Here is a 16684-nt window from a genome sequence, read left to right as displayed (position 1 = left end):
GTTATCTGGTACAAAGAGCTATTTTCACCTAATAGCTCAGAATAAAGTCCCAGGGTCTTTTAATAGAGAAAAACAAGATTTAAGAAGAGCATCTTAGCTTGGCCAGCGTGGCTAAGTGGTTGAGCATAGACCCATGAACCAGGAGGTCACGATTTGATTCACATTCAGGGCACTTGCCCTGGCTGCAGGCTCGTTCCCCAGTAGGGGGTATGCAGGAAGCAGCCAATTGAGGATTATCTCATCATTGATATTTCTTTTTTTAAAAAAAAAAAAACTTAATTTTGTATATTTTTATTGATTTTTTAGAGAGGAAGAGAGAGGATAGAGAGTTAGAAAAATCATACCAATGAGCTGCCTCCTGCATGCCCCCAACTGGGGATAGAGCCTGCAACCAAGGTATATGCCCTTGACCAAAATTGAACCTGGGCCCCTTCAGTCCACAGGCAGATACTCTATGCACTGAGCTAAACTGGTTAGGGCTCATCATTAATGTTTCTACCTTTCTTATTCTCCCTTCCTCTCACTGAAATCAATAAAAACATATTAAAATAATAATAAATTAAAAAGATCATCTTAAAAAATGAACCAATGTAATTATAAATGCTACACCTTTTCTCCTAAGTTTCTCTAGGGATTTTGTACTATATCTATGTTAAATGGCTGCTCAAGATTTTAATTGTTTAACGTATTTTTGTTGTTCTCACCTAAGGATATTTTTTCCCATTGATTTTTTTTTTTTAAGAGACTGGAAGGGAGGGAGAGAGAAAAACATCCACGTAAGAGAATCAAGTCTGCAACTGAGGCACATGCCCTTGACTGGAATCAAACCCAAGACCCTTCACTCTGTAGGTCGACACTCTAGCCAAACTGGCTAGAGCTGTTTCACATCTTTTACGTCAAAAGCTAGAATAGGAAAGCTGCTCATTTCTCTTGAAAAAAATCAAAACTCAGAGAATAGTCAACCACCTCTAGTGGAGGCAGATCCTAGCTGCAGACATGCCCTCTGGTGCTGAACAGTAACAGCAACTATAACGTAAAGAGAAGCAAGAAAGGAGAATGTTCCTCATCCAAGAAGGTAGTCCCCGGAAGACTGTAAAAAGGGCTTTGATAATAGCCAAATGTGCCAGAAAGTACATGAATTTGAACTCATCACTACACACTCTGGCCTATAACTAGTTCTAGTTCTTTGTACTGACAAAAGATCCCAAGCCCTGGCAGAGTAGCTCTGTTGGCTAGAGTATTGTCCCGATATGCCAAGGTTGCAGGTTCGATCCCTGGTCAGGGTACATGTAAGCAATCAATTAACGCACAAATAAATGAAACAACAAAATAAATGTTTCTCTCCCGCACCTCTTTCCTCTTTCTGTCACTCAAATAAATTTAAATTTTTTTTTAAGTTCCCCAATATTCAGGGTTGGTTCAGTGATTAATATGGTTGCTATGAGTTGTCCCCATGCCCAGAGACCTGTTCGACCCATTACAAAGCAGGGCATCCCTCGGGCTTGTGTAGCTTAGAGACCTGGGAGTCAGGCAAACTGTGCCTATCTGTCCCTGAGTCAGGGTATTATATTCTCAGAGGAATAGGAATACACTTTCCCCAGTCCTAAAGCAGCTTAAATTAGACAAATGACAGCAGCAAAACACCCCTGGAATTCAGTGAGGAAGAAAGCTTAGAATCCACCCTTATATCCCATATATTAGCTTTAACTTAGCAAAGAAGTCTGATTATAAATGTGTCAAAATAATTGTTTCAGGAAATTCACAAGTTATAATACTAGTGAATGAAAGTCTGATAAAAAAAAAGTAATATTTACAAAGACTCCAAGTACTGTCCACCAAAAAATACTTAAGTGGAGCATAGTAACTTTACATAGGAGAAACTTGGCAAAAAGCACCTACCTAAATAAAAGTTAACATCACTAGTAATGGGATAAACCTCTATCATTATATCATGTTACAGTTATCATCCTTTTGTGGTACCTGCCCAAAATAGATAAAACTTATCAAGAAGAAACTTCTGATTGGTATTGAAGAACACTCTACAAGAGTCCATATGCTTCAAAAGCATCAAGACCATGAAAGACAAAGACTTTTCCAGATTGATGAACTGTTCCAGATTGAAGGACACTAAAGAGACATGGGAACTAAATACAATGTGTGATCTGCCCTAGCTTAGTGGACAGAGCATCAGCCTGCGGACTGAAGAGTCCCGGATCCCCACGTAGGGGGGCATGCAGGAGGCAGCCAATCAATGATTCTCTCTCATTATTGACGTTTCTATCTTGCTCGCTCTCTCCCTTCCTCTCTGAAATAATAAAAATATATTTTATAAATAAATAAATAAATAGATAGATAGATATATGCAGTGTGTGATCCTGGATTAGATCCTGAACCAAAATATTTTCATTTTGCTATAAATACATTAGCAAGATAAGTGAAAATTTCTGAATAAGGCCTATAGATTGCATCAGTAAAAATTTTCTGACTTTTACCATTTTAAGATAGCTCTATAGGAGACTACCTTTTTTTCCTTAGGAGACACACACTAAAATATTAAGGGGTATATAAAATGGCATTATGTCTGGAATTTATATTCAAAGGTTTCAGGAAAAAAACAATATGTACATACAGAGAGAAAATAATAAAAGCAAATGTAAAATACTGAAATTTGGGGAATCTAGATGAACATTATGCAAAATTGTATTTTTTATTTCAAAATAAAACATTAAAACCGCACTCTGAGCACTTACATGCATACTTCATATTCAAATAAGTTTTTATTCTGTGAAAAAATCCAAGTTGTTTTCCATGTTTGCATTAGCTGTTCCTTTCTCACAGAATGTTCCTACCCAGATTTTCACATAGCTTTCCTCCTCCTCAGCTTAAATCCCACCTCCTCAGAGACCTCCCCAGACCACTTAAACTAAAGGGTGACAGTTGTAAGACAACTGTTGACAGTAAATCACATCGCCAGTCATTTTCTTAAATAAATTGAGAAGCGCTTTTACTTGTCTCTCCTCCTTCCCCAACCAGGACATAAAGGAGTATGTCATATTCACAGCAATATCTCCAAAAATACAATAGGTAAATATTAGTTGTTGCTACTAACATGTAACCCAAATTCCATAAATGTGGAATTTTTTCATGGATTAAACTCTTATATTTGGAGGCACAATAATCCTATTCAATTCCAGGAAATAGCCTAGCTATTGAGTTACTGATTTTTGAACACTGCATTTTGTCAAATACTTTTTGTACCAGTACCCAAGATGCCACTGCAAAGGATTCAGAAATTAAAAGTAGAATGCTAGCACATAGTTGGTAATCAATAATCACATTTCAATTATATTATACAGCTGCATTCATCTATTAGTTTTAAAAGTAGATATATTAATTTGGGTTGCTTAATATAAAACAAGTGGCATAAGTAAGGTAAAGGAGTGGAAAAGGTTAGGGCAGTGATCGGCAAACTGCGGCTCGCAAGCCACATGCGGCTCTTTGGCCCCTTGAGTGTGGCTCTTCCATAAAATACCGACTTCTGCGCATGAGCCATGAAGTTTCAATCCCACTGTACATGTGCACCCGCATGTGGTATTTTGTGGAAGAGCCACACTCAAGGGCCAAAGAGCCACATGTGGCTCGCAAGCCGCAGTTTGCCGACCACTGGGTTATGGAGTAATTATTGTTGGAGTAATTATTGTTGCCTCTTCCACAGCATTATTTTTCTTCCATCCAGAAAGAAACCACCTGCCTGCAACCTCAAGTAGTATTCACTACCTTACCTGACTCAATCTCATTAAAGACAAGACATAAACAACACACACATCCTGCAAGCCAGCACCAATAAATAAGATAAAGAAATTTATATGAATAAAAAGAGCAGGGGAGTGACCTGACTATAACTTCTCACTTATTTATATAACTTAAAAATAACTATCATGTAATCTAACCTTTAAGATGAGAGTGTCATTTCTAATCCATAAACACATTCTGGTATAGCAAAGAAAGTCAGATGGCCCATATGAAAAGTATTGTAATATCTTTTTATAAATAAAGCACATTCAATACAAAGTTAAATAAAAGGGCCAATAAAAATGAGTCTCTCTAAATTTTATATTATTTTGTAATTCCTAAATATGCCAAGACCAAAAAATAAAGAGGTGGTTTACTTTTAAAACAATATACAGTGGAAAATACAAAAAAAAAAAAATGATGAAAGAAGATAGGAAATAAGGGCCTATGTCATATCAAGTCTAAAATACCCGAAAGCAAAATGCCTGAAAAAATTTTAAATATACTGATGTAGACTACAAAACATATCATCTATACACTATCTATTATATAAAAAGCCTGTGGTCATCACACCATCATGCCATAACAACTGATCACAGGAGGCTGCGTGCTCGGGGTGGGCGGGGCGGGGCTGGGTGGGAACTTGACTCTGGAGGACTAGACCAGAGGCACGGGTGGGTTTCTGGGTCCTGCCTCCCACGGCAGCTGCCAAGGGACTCTGGGTCCTGGGTCTTGCATGATTTTGCACGCTGGACCCCTAGTTCTCTATAAAACAGTAAACTCCTCTCTGCTTATCTCTTTCCTGCATTTCAGAATAATTTAGTTGCTCCTCCCAAATGAGCCACCAGGCCAAGATGAAACTACATTCCTAAAGTAGCATAATATCCCAAATTAATAAACGGTAAGAGCCCTAACTGGTTTGGCTCAGTAGATAGAGCGTTGGCCTGCAGACCAAAGGGTCCTGGGTTCGATTCCGATCAAGGGCACGTACCTCACTTGCAAGCTCCTCCCCAACTCAGGGCCCTGGTTACATTTCATGCAGGAGACAACCAATCGATGTGTTTCTTTCACACAGATATTTCTCTCTGTTTTTTCCCCTCTCTTCTACTCTCTCTAAAAATCAATGGGAAAATATCCTTGGGTGAGGATTAAAATATAAATAAATAAATAAATAAAGGTGAGAAATGATACTAACAAAAAAGCGAGGGGAGAAGATAATCAATGGGCCAATAACTTTAATTTTAAAGCCAGTGGGTAGCTCTGGCTGGGTGGCACAGTTGGTTGGAGTGTCATCCTGTACACCAAAAAGGCTGTGGGGGTAGAACCTGGTCAGGGTATATGTCTAGGTTTCGGGTTCGATCTCCAGTTTGGGCATGTATGGGAAGCAACTGATTGATGTTTCTCTCACACATTGATGTTTTTCTCTCCCCCTTCCTCTCTCTAAGAATCAATCCTATCCTATATAATAAAGAGCTAATATGCTAATTAGACCAAACAGCAGAACAAGCATCGGAACAACCTTCCAGACAAAGCCGAGGCTGCTAGGGCCAGCTGGGGCTGCGAGGGTCTTCGAGGGCCAGCCGGGGCTGCAAGGGCTGGCCGAGGCTATGAGGGGCTGCGAGAGCTGAGCCCCTTGCAGAAATTCGTGCATCGGGCCTCTAGTAAAAACATATTCTTGGCTGAGGATTTAAAAAAAAGCTAGTGGATAAAACACATTTCCTAAAGTCCAACATAAGAGAATTTATAATAACATTTTGGTCAAAACTTCTAATTTTTGTTGTTGTTATCCTCTCCTGAGCATATTTTTCCCATTTATTTTTTTAGAGAGAGAGGGAGGGAGGAAGAGAGGGAGATATCAAACACCTATTGTTTGCTCCCGCATGTGCCCCAACCAGGGGCAGGGAGTGAACTGGCAATCCAGGCACATGCCTTTGACTGGGAATCAAACTGGGGACCCTTCCGTGCACATTATAGGATCAATGCTCTAAACCACGGGTGGGCAAACTTTTTGACTCGAGGGCCACAATGGGTTCTTAAACTGGACCGGAGGGCCGGAACAAAAGCATGGATGGAGTGTTTGTGTGAACTAATATGAATTCAAAGTAAACATCATTACATAAATGGGTACGGTCTTTTTTTTTTTTTTTTTTTTTAGTTTTATTCATTTCAAATGGGCCGGATCTGGCCCGCGGGCAGTAGTTTGCCCACGGCTGCTCTAAACACTGAGAAACATGGGCCAGGGCAGAACTTCAAATTTTACATTATTCATATAAAGGGTCTTCACAGCTCATTTGAAAACAACCAAAATTACATAATCAAAACACTTCATTCTTAAACATCAGTAAATGAAATCAAAAGATTTCAGAAGATGAACCATTCTTTCAGAGTACACTGTCATGTCTTAGAGACCAGTACAGCAAACAGTCTGCCTCCTCCTTTGGATCACAAGCATCTCTGGTCCCCCTTATTCTATCTTACCTCTACCACGGGCTCGCTTGCCACGGTCTGAAGGCTTGTCCCCTTGATTGCAATCAATTCCATTCTCTTCACCTCTAACTAAGAAATAAAAGAGGACCTCATAAATAATCATACCAGACAGCTATTAAAAGCAAGAACAAAAAGACTTTTTTTTAAAGGCTAAAATATAACCAAAGGGTTTTTTAAAAAGAAGAAAAACAAAAGTGGCTCGCCCTAGCTGGTTTGTCTCAGTGGATAAAGCATCGGCCTCTGGACTGAAGGGTCCTGGGTTCGATTCTGGTAGAGGGCACATGCTAAGGTTGTGAGTTCGATCCCCAGTGTGGGGCGTGCAGGAGGCAGCCGATTGGTGGTTCTCTGTCATCATTGATGCTTCTATCTCTCTCTGCCTCTCCCTCTCTGAAATCAATGAAAATACATATTTTTTAAAAAACAAAAGTGTCTCAAAAACGGAGTAATAGCACATCTTCCTTATTAATTTATAGGTAACAATTCTAAAAATAAATTAAAATGACATACCACTTTTTATTTCTTCTATTTGGACTTGCCCTCCCCTAAAATAAGTTTGTTTCAAAAAGCCACCTTTGTTGCCCTAACCGGTTTGGCTCAGTGGACAGAGCGTCGGCCTGCGGACTAAAAGATCCCAGGTTCGATTCCGGTCAAGGGCATGGTCCTTGGTTGCAGGCACATCCCTAGTGGGGGGTGTACAGGAGGCAGCTGATCGATGTTTCTCTCTCATCGATGTTTCTAACTCTATCCCTCTCCCTTCCTCTCTGTAAAAAATCAATAAAATATATATATTTTTAAAAAGCCACCTTTGTTATTCAACTATGTAATACACCACACATTTGCTGATTAGTTAGGTTTAAGGTCTGGAAGGGCATAGGATAGCAAAACAACACCATCAAGGAAATACTGTTATTGAAGAAATTAATGTTAGAGACGGGTTTTTACAGGATACTGTCCAGAAGATGCCATACAGTCTTTTCTTCTCCTCATACCTATATTGGCATTAATGATTCTATATAATATAGAAATTTTATGAGTGATATTGGCATAGCTTGCTCCCGTCTCTTTCAGAGACTAATTCCTATGAATTCTCATGAAAGTGCCACTCCATTTAAATTTACCATATCTCTCTTTATAATCCCAATCTCTGTTCTTTGTTTTTATCCACAGCATAATTTCTACATAACACCAATATATATTAATAGAAAATATTACTTTTCCTTTTTATTGTTACATCTAACTCTACCTCCATTAAAAGGTAAGTTTTAGGAGGGCAAAAATGTCTGTACCATCATCTAATGCTGTATGCCTATAAGAGTACTGAGTACACAGCAGGTACTCAGTAAATATCCATGGGATAAACTAGCAAAAGTCTCTAAGGTGAGCCCTGGCCGAGTGGCTCAGGTGGTTGGAGTGTTGTCCTGTATGCCAAAAGGTTGTATGGTCCAATTCCCAGACAGTGCACATAACTAGGTTTCAGGTTTGATCCCCATTCAAGATATGTACAGCAGGCAACTGTTCTGTTTCTCACACCGATGTTTCTCTTTCTCTTTCTCTCTCTCTCCCCTCCCCACCAACTCTCCTTTCCTCTATCAATAAACATATCCTCAAGAGAAGATTTATAAAAAGTCTCTAACGTGATGTTTAATATTTACATTTTATTCATTCATAACTTAGCTACTTTGGTGTATCTATACACCAGGTTGTTGTTCCTGGGTCGAATGGCAATTACTGAGAAAAATCTTCCCTATTCAACAACTTTCTATTTATTTTAACCTTTGCCTATACCAGTGGTCGGCAAACTCATTAGTCAACAGAGCCAAATATCAACAGTACAACAACTGAAATTTCTTTTGAGCCAAATTTTTTAAACTTAAACTATATAGGTAGGTACATTGTTATTAACTTAATTAGCGTACTCCTAAGCCTTAGAAGAGGCACACTCAAGGGGCCAAAGAGCCGCATGTGGCTCGCAAGCCGCAGTTTGCCGACCACGGGCCTATACCCTGAGGAAGAATAAAGAGCTTCATCTATCAGTGAATGAAAATTCTCCTTTAAAATTAGAGGATGTACTTGATTCACAACAGAAGGCAGTCTTTTTTTTTTATGTTTTTATTGATTTTAGAGAGAGAGGAAGGAAGAGGGAGAGAGAGTAAAACATCGATGAGAGAAACACTGATCACCTGCTCCCCACTGGAGATTGCACCTGCAACCCAGGCATGTACCCTGATCAGGAGTCGAACCAGGGACCTTTCGGTACAGGGGATGATGCTCAACCAACTGAGCCATACTGGCCAGGACAGAAGGCAGTCAAAACACACAAAACATAATTAACTAACTACAGCCCCGGTCAATGCTGATATGAAATTGCATCAATTACTAAATTAACTAAGTAGTTCATTAGAATCTAAATGTTAATTATAACAAATGGAGCATTGAGGGAGTGGATTTATGGACATTCTTTGGACCACTCAGCTTGCATGAAAATTTCCATCATAAAAAGTTCAGGAGAAAGGTCTATACTTACACTCTCTCACACGATTGCCACCTCTTCCTTTCCGGTTGTTGTTTCCACGTCCACGACTCACTTCTCTCTCACTTCTCTTCTCTCTATTCTCTTTGTTTTCTGAACTTTCTTTTCCAAAATTCTTCTTCTTCCCCCCTACAGTCTCCCATGAGGTCTACCAAAGATAAGAGTTGTCAAAGAGTGTACAATTACTAAGAATGTGTGCATGTATCTTCCAAACCTAATTATCCATGCCTTGTAGCTTGCTTGCTACCATTTTAATTCTTTTCCATATAATTCTACTTTCCAATGCTAAAGACAGCAACCTCTTGCTAAACTCCTTTGCTATATAGAGCACAAAAGATTACAGCAACTAGGTGAATTGACAACATACTCTATGTTGTTCTGCCACCAAAAAGGATTTTTTTTTTAATATATTTTATTGATTTTTTACAGAGAGGAAGGGAGAGAGATAGAGAGCTAGAAACCTCGATGAGAGAGAAACATCAATCAGCTGTTTCTCAGAAACCCGCAGCCCAGGTACATGCCCTCGACCGGAATCGAACCTGGGACCTTTCAGTCCGCAAGCCGATGCTCAATCCACTGAGCCAAACCGGTTTCGGCCAAAAAGGATTTTTTCTATGCTGATTTGTGAGTAAAGTAAATGTCATTTCCCCAGTTTCCCACGCTATGCCAAGCTCACCTACGTCAGTAGTAGGGCTTAAGTCTATTAAATATATACATTAGCTCAAAGATTACAAAGATACATAAAATGATGCCCTAAACCAGCCGTGGGCAAACTACGGCCCGTGGGCCGGATCCGGCCCGTTTGAAATGAATAAAACTGAAAAAAAAAAGACCGTACCCTTTTATGTAATGATGTTTACTTTGAATTTATATTAGTTCACACAAACACTCCATCCATGCTTTTGTTCTGGCCCTCCAGTCCAGTTTAAGTACCCATTGTGGCCCTCGAGTCAAAAAGTTTGCCCACCCCTGCCCTAAACTCTCACGAATACAACTTTCCCTATTCAGTTACTCAAACTAACCATCAAAAAAGTTTTAATAGAGAAAATTTTGGTTTAGTTTTTTTAAGTACGTGAAATTTAAACCTCAAAGACCTATTCTAATGAGAAGTCAATGATTTATTTATAAAACCTCCCTTCTCCCCATCTCTCCTCTAATGGTGATACCAAATCAAATCATACCATATACAGGATGGGGCAAAAGTAGGTTTACAGTTGAGTACGCAAAACACAGTTTATTTTTCTTGATTTCAGAGAGGACGGGAGAGGGAGAGAGATAGAAACCTCAATGATGAGAGAGAATCATTGATTGGCTGCCTCCTGCATGCTCCACATTGGGGATCAAGCCCACAACCTGGGCATATGCCCTGACCGGGAATTGAACTGTGACCTCCTGGTTCATAGGTCAACACTCAACCACTGAGCCACGCTGGCCAGGCTTTCACAGTTTACTTTAAATGTTCTAGCTCCTAGCTAGAGTATTTACATAGCATCCCGCCTCCCCACCTCCAATTAATTCTACCTCAGTCAGAAGATACTCCTTATTGCTGCTAGTTAGCCATGCTACAGACAGCATGGAAAGTAAAGATGCACCACAAAATAATCCTAAACAACTTTCCCTCTGCTTCTGCATTTCCCCTTACCTTCAATCAAGCATACACCTTTTGTGACTAGATTCAAGCACTAATTTGCTGTTTTCTGACCTTTGAAGAAAACAAGCCAGATCTGGCTACCACTGTGTGATTTCTAGGTTTAAGAGGTAACCAAAAGGACATTCTTGATGTAACATTCAGTCCAGAACACCTCCTTTGGATTCAGTCCCAGAGGAGATGTTACAACGCAATAAACCACAAAGAGAAAACTGGACTTTTAAGACTTAAAAATTCACCCGGTTACCACAGAAAAGAATGAAATCTGCTGGATGTAAAGGAAAAGCAACAAAAAGTAGTATCCTGTCCTATCTCTATGATAAAAAAAAAAAAAAATAGGCCCTCCCATTAATAATTTGAATATATTTCATTTGTTCATATTGATTATTTTTATAAAAAGGGAAGGTAAGACCTTCAGTTCATTTGGAAAATAACATAGCCATTCTACACTGAACCCATTAGCAATGAGGTAAACACATTCCCCATATTTAAAAAACAAAACAGTAAATACATGCTTGTTAGCAAACAAAAGCTATTCAAAATTTTATTTCAACACTTAACATTATATATTTTCCCAACAAACTGACATATTTAGTGGTTTATTATGTGGACCAGTGTTATTTTGCATGGAATTTTACCCACAAATACTGCTATATTCAAATAGTGAAAGATTTTCCCAAGTACCTAAATATTTAACTACAAAATTAATTTTTCTTGTTTCATATTAATTAAAAAAATATTCATTTTACATTTGACCTTGTCATGGCAGTTCATTTTTACACAGCCTGACTCTAATACAGCCTATCCCTAAAACTGAGAACATGATTAAAACTAAACACAAGGAAGCCACTTTTTTTCCCCCTTTAATGCTTAACCAAGACATGTTTTTTTTTTAGAGAGAGGGAGGAAGGGAGAGAGAAAACATCAATTGGCTGCCTTTCGTACATGCCCTGAACCAGGGATTAGGGACTGAGCCCACAGTCTCAGGTATGTGCCCTGACCAGGAATCAATCCAGCAACCCTTCGGTGCACAGGATGCTGCTCAAAAAAACTGAGCCACTCTGGCTGGGCAAGGAAGGCACTTTTTGATGGGTCATCTTTGTACCCCTTTTTCAATAAGTCATTAGTTGTTTTAACCTGCTCGGAGGTGGTTTCCTCAATTTAAAAATACAAATGAAATATTGTGCAATCTCTCCACATAGGAATCAAAAGATTAGTGCTGGCAACTGCCTGGTATGGCTTTAGTTGCATCCTTCCTAAAAGAAGAGAGATGAGTTCTAGTGTGCCTGCACATTCCTCAAACTTTCTAAGCTAAAAAACACCCAAAAATAATTTAAAAACTTTTATCCTTTTATATATCTGTCAAACTGTCATGAAAAATGTGTCTGTAGAATATTCACACATAAGCAAATAGATATACCAGCAAATCCTGGTTTTCTGTTAGTCTAGAGATATAAGGAGTAGTAAGAGGTGACGACTGAGATGAAGAAACATGAGCAGTGGAGCCAAGAGAAGTTTTTTCAGGTGGTGAAAATATCCACAGGCCCAGAGAATTTTGGAAACTGTATAAGGCTGGAGTAGATGACCAAGTTCTCTTTCGAGTCTTCAGATTCTACGACTTCATGAAGAAACCATATATAACAAAAACAGTCATTTCAGGTTAGTGTTCTTTCTGGAACTTAAAACAAATATGGAATGGCACCCATAATTCCCTCCATCCCCACCTCCATATAAGGTGAAGTTTAAAATGCAATATGGGGTTGGAAACAAATCTTAGCACTGCAAATCAACGAATAATACTTAATAATCTTACTGTGTCTGAATTCCCTTCCAGCAATATATTGATAGCTTTGTTCACATCTCCATTACAGTCATGTAGGGCGACTATGCATTCATCCTGATTTTTTCCTGTCACTTCCATAAGCTGTTGAAATTATAAGAACATGGTTAGGGAGACCCCAAAAATGGCACTTGATATTTTAAGATTCTTCTGCATAAAGACAGAAATATTCAGGCCTTCCACATGAAGATGGCCTCTTCTACACTCTGAGCTTTTACCTGTTTTGTTTGTGGCCACCCCATGTCTTTTCACCAATATTGGCAGAGTCAAACTACAAATTAACCCTCCTTCAAGATGACCAATATCAGGTTATTAATCAGCAGCATACACATATATATACCAACATCCTCAGAATACTCTGGATCAGTTATTGTGTACTCAAACTTGGTCCATAGCCTGCATTCCTAAAATTCTAAACTACACAAATATTAAGTGGAATTTTATGTTTCCCAAAGACCACATGTATGTGGGCACCATTAACAGAATATTCAGTCCAACTGTTTTGCACAGGGACAAAGTTCCCTACATAAGATATTACTACTTGGATTATAACACATATAAATTATAACAGCTAAGGTCTCACAAGGAATTCTTCAGTGATCACAAAACTCACTCCTACACATAATATATTCTCAAGCAGATTCCACAGGGTGCTATGTTTGACAAAATCAAAGAAATCCCTTTGGTGCATTCTGTATAACAAGAGAGATTAAGCTGCTTAACATTTTCATCACAAAGCAATCAGATTAGGCAAAATAAAAGTGTTTCAATTATCAGTTAACAACTGTATGATTTAAGTATCTATTGTGTTTTAATTATCTTAACTATTTTAGTACTAGAGGCCCGATGCATGGGATTCATGCACTGGTGGGGGGCGTGGCCTGCTGCAGACCCACCCTCTGAGCAATTGTTCCCACTGAGGGAGCACACTGACCACCAGGAAGCAGCTCCTGTGTTGAGTGTCTGCCCCCTTAGTGCACGTCGTAGCGACTGGTCAACCGGTCATTCTGTCTCTCGGTCGCTGGGCTTTTGCTATATACAGGATGTACTAACCGCAGTTCAAAATCATTTGACCCCAACATTTGAAGTACTTTCTCTGTGGTTAAAATGCTAGTTAAGAGAAAGCCTAATAGGAAAAAAAAAAAAAGCAAAGCCTATCTGGAAACCAGGTCTCCTGATCTCATAAATATAACTCTTTGCATTACACCACTGTCTCTCTCATTTCCTCCCTGTAACGGTGAAAGTTCTACACACTTTCCAGTACACTTTGTTCTCTGGATATCTACTAATAATCAAATTTTTATCAATGATCTGGACTAAGCCAATATCTGTCATATGCAATTATTAAGATGCACAATAAGTATCAAAATCCCTCAGGTGATTGATTACCCTGGTGGTTGCTCAGTAGTTAGTGTCAGCCTATGGACAGAAGGGTCATGGTTTCGGATTCCCCATCAAGGGCACATACGTGTTTCAGGTTCGCTCCCCACCCCATCGGAGCATGTACAGGGTGTAACAGTGTGTGTCTCTTTCATATCAATGTTTCTTTCTCTCTCTCTCCCTCTCCCTCTCTCTCTTAATTCCAACCTATGCCTGCCTGTGTGTGTTTCTCCCCTCCTCCTCCCTACCCTTCACTCTCTCTAAAACAATGGAAAAAGTATCCTCGGGTAAGGATTAAAAAAAAAAATTTTTTTTAAATTCCTCCAGTGATTGGATCAGTAAGAAACAGAACTAAAGTTAGCACTTAAAACTCTGAACTCCTGAACCAGTGCTCTTGCTTGTGTATCTGCTATGCTATTCAGATAAAAGACAATATAATATGTGGTATGTCTCAAACTGTACATAAATCTCATTCCAGAGAATGAATTCTATAATTTTTAATAAATTCTTTTTGTGGCCTTCCAAAATCATTATCATTTGTCTTATGAAAGGAACTATAAGTAAGAACAAAGAGTTTACATAGTACAGGGCTAAAGAGTTCACTGTGGGATGTTCACTCCAAGGAGCAATTATTGGTAGAGCACTGACCTATGAACCAGGTAGTCACGGTTAGATTCCCTGTCAGGGCATATACCCAGGTTGCGGACTTGATCCCTAGTAGAGGGCGTGCAGGAGGCAGCTGATCTATGATTCTCTCTCATTATTGATGTTTCTATCTCTCTCCCTCTCCCTTCCTCTCTGAAATCAATAAAAATAGTTTTTTTAAATAAAATTAAAATCTCTAGTAAAATTTTCTTTTTAAAACATTAACAGAAATAGGTAACATCCTTTGCCAGAAACATACCTGTTTAACTTTAGCTTCAAATTCTGAATCATTTTTATCAAAGATCACCTGAGCGAGACGCATCTGTTCAGCTGTTGCCTGAAAAGTACAAAAAATTGTTAAAATTTGAGTACAAAAATATAAGTTAGATGCCAAACTCTGATGCAAAACAGATAAAACCTCTCTAGCACTCCAGCAACTACGGTAATAAAAAACATACACAACCTGTACCCATAAGGTAAATTAAGTATCAAATTAAATAATGTAAAGCTCCTATTTACTTGGCCAAATGACCTAAAGTTCTTATTCATCTTCATTGACTCATTTGAATTTTCTTTCCCCTGGAGAGATAGGAGTAACCAGCATTAAGAGAAAGTAGAACAAGAAATAGTGAAAACAACTGCCAGGACAGAGGCTTAGAATCAGGCTTGCTATCAAAACAAAAAAGCTCTGCTGTCAACTCCAAAAATGTATCATGGTCAGTTCTTAAAAGGCTATATTTATCTAAATAAAAGTTATTTTAAAAGTTACTATTTTTTAATTGCAATAAAAAATGGTTTTAACAAAAAAAATTTGAAAAGAAACTTTCAAACATAAAACTAGTCACCTCTGAAGAAAACTCTTTTCCAGTTGCTTTTTTAATGTAAAATCCTTTTTAAAAAATTCAAGTTTCTCACCGAAACCGGTTTGGCTCAGTGGATAGAGCGTCGGCCTGCAGACTGAAAAGTCCCAGGTTCGATTCCGGTCAAGGGCATATACCTGGGTTGCGGGCACATCCCCAGTATGAGATGTGCAGGAGGCAGCTGATCGATGTTTCTCTCTCGTCGATGTTTCTAACTTTCTATCTCTCTCCCACCCTCTCTGTAAAAAAATCAATAAAATATATTTTAAAAAATTCAAGTTTCTTAATTGTTGTGGTTTCATTTTATGGTGTTTTTGACAATAATAAATTAAAAGGTATGGGAAAAGTTGCTTTTTTGTGCAGTGAGTTAATAATAATATACCAATTTGGTTTATTAGTTTTGACAGAGATACCATGGTTATGACAACAGGGAAACTAGGTGAGGGGTTTATAGAAATTCTTTCTTCTATATCTGCAATTTTCTGATAAAACTAAAATTACTCAGAAACGGGTTGTTCCCCCCAAAAGTTACCCTTCTTAGCTAAAATTTATACTAACTCCCAAAATAAATGTTTAAAAAGTGTTCAAAGTACTTAATGATCCTCACAAGAACTAATAATGAACAACTTTTCTTCTCTGCTTTAAGTACATATACACTGAGAAGCCAGATTATGATGACCACCTGACCTTTGTAGGCAAATTAGCTATAATTTCGCGCTGAAGTTGCTAGGGAGCCAGCCCATTATAAATAGGGAAGCAGGTTGCTTACCACGACAGTAAATGTGATTTTTTTCTGAAGATATGGGTAAACATATCAATATAATATGTGGTATGTCTCATATTATATTGGTTATAATGCTAGTTAAGAGCATTTATATAGCCTTTGAATGTGGAATATCCTATATAATGCTAGTTAAGAGCGATTTAACAGCCTTTGAATGTGGAATATCCTATACCATAAAAGAGAAACATGTAAATTGACCATCCCTCCACTACACCTACCAGCCAATCAGGAATATGCAAATTAAATCGACAAAGATGGTGGGTTAATTTGCATACAGAGGTGCCGGGAGGAGAGCAGAGCGTGAGAGCCGGCAGCTTGGGGGAATGTGACTCCCTCAATCGAACTCCCAAGCCACCAGACAGAGAACAGAGCATGAGAGCCAGAGGCTTGGGGGGACGTGGCTCCCTCAGTAGCCGGCAGAGAGCAGAGTGGGAGAGCCGGCAGAGAGTGGAATGGATTGGGGAACTTGGCTCCCCAAGCCGCCAGACAGAGAGCAGAGAGGGAGAGCTGGGAGCTTGGAGGACTTGGCAGAGTGGGAAGCCGTGGGACGGAGACAGCAGGAAGGGAAAACCAAGAGCGTGGGGAGCACCAGGAATGCTGGGAATCGTAGTTCTGGTGGCAGACAGATCTCCTAGACACTAGAGCAAAGTGAGCAAGTTACTGTTGTGGTGGGGGATGGAGGGGAAACAAAGGTGAGAGACATAAGTAAAATCAGAAT

The 16684-nt window shown here is 39.0% G+C and overlaps 1 protein-coding gene and 1 pseudogene across 1 annotated transcript in view; one reads left to right on the top strand and one right to left on the bottom strand.

Annotated features, from left to right (window-relative positions):
* UBAP2 (ubiquitin associated protein 2) overlaps window positions 1-16684 on the bottom strand; it is a 106158-nt gene that overhangs the window by 51302 nt on the left and 38172 nt on the right. Inside the window, exons 3-6 of the mRNA XM_015560466.1 lie at window positions 14582-14659; window positions 12271-12381; window positions 8804-8957; window positions 6271-6348 (exon numbers count right to left, since the gene is read on the bottom strand). Coding sequence (XP_015415952.1) covers window positions 6271-6348; window positions 8804-8957; window positions 12271-12381; window positions 14582-14659 — 421 coding nt within the window. The remainder of the gene's footprint in view (window positions 1-6270; window positions 6349-8803; window positions 8958-12270; window positions 12382-14581; window positions 14660-16684) is intronic.
* Window positions 15597-16684, top strand: part of LOC102763185 — a 4745-nt pseudogene continuing 3657 nt past the window's right edge.

Source organism: Myotis davidii, unplaced genomic scaffold, assembly GCF_000327345.1.
Source record: "Myotis davidii unplaced genomic scaffold, ASM32734v1 scaffold534, whole genome shotgun sequence".
Classification (NCBI taxonomy): domain Eukaryota; kingdom Metazoa; phylum Chordata; class Mammalia; order Chiroptera; family Vespertilionidae; genus Myotis; species Myotis davidii.
Note: the sequence above shows the minus strand (reverse complement) of the source record. Positions and strands in the feature narration are given on the sequence as shown.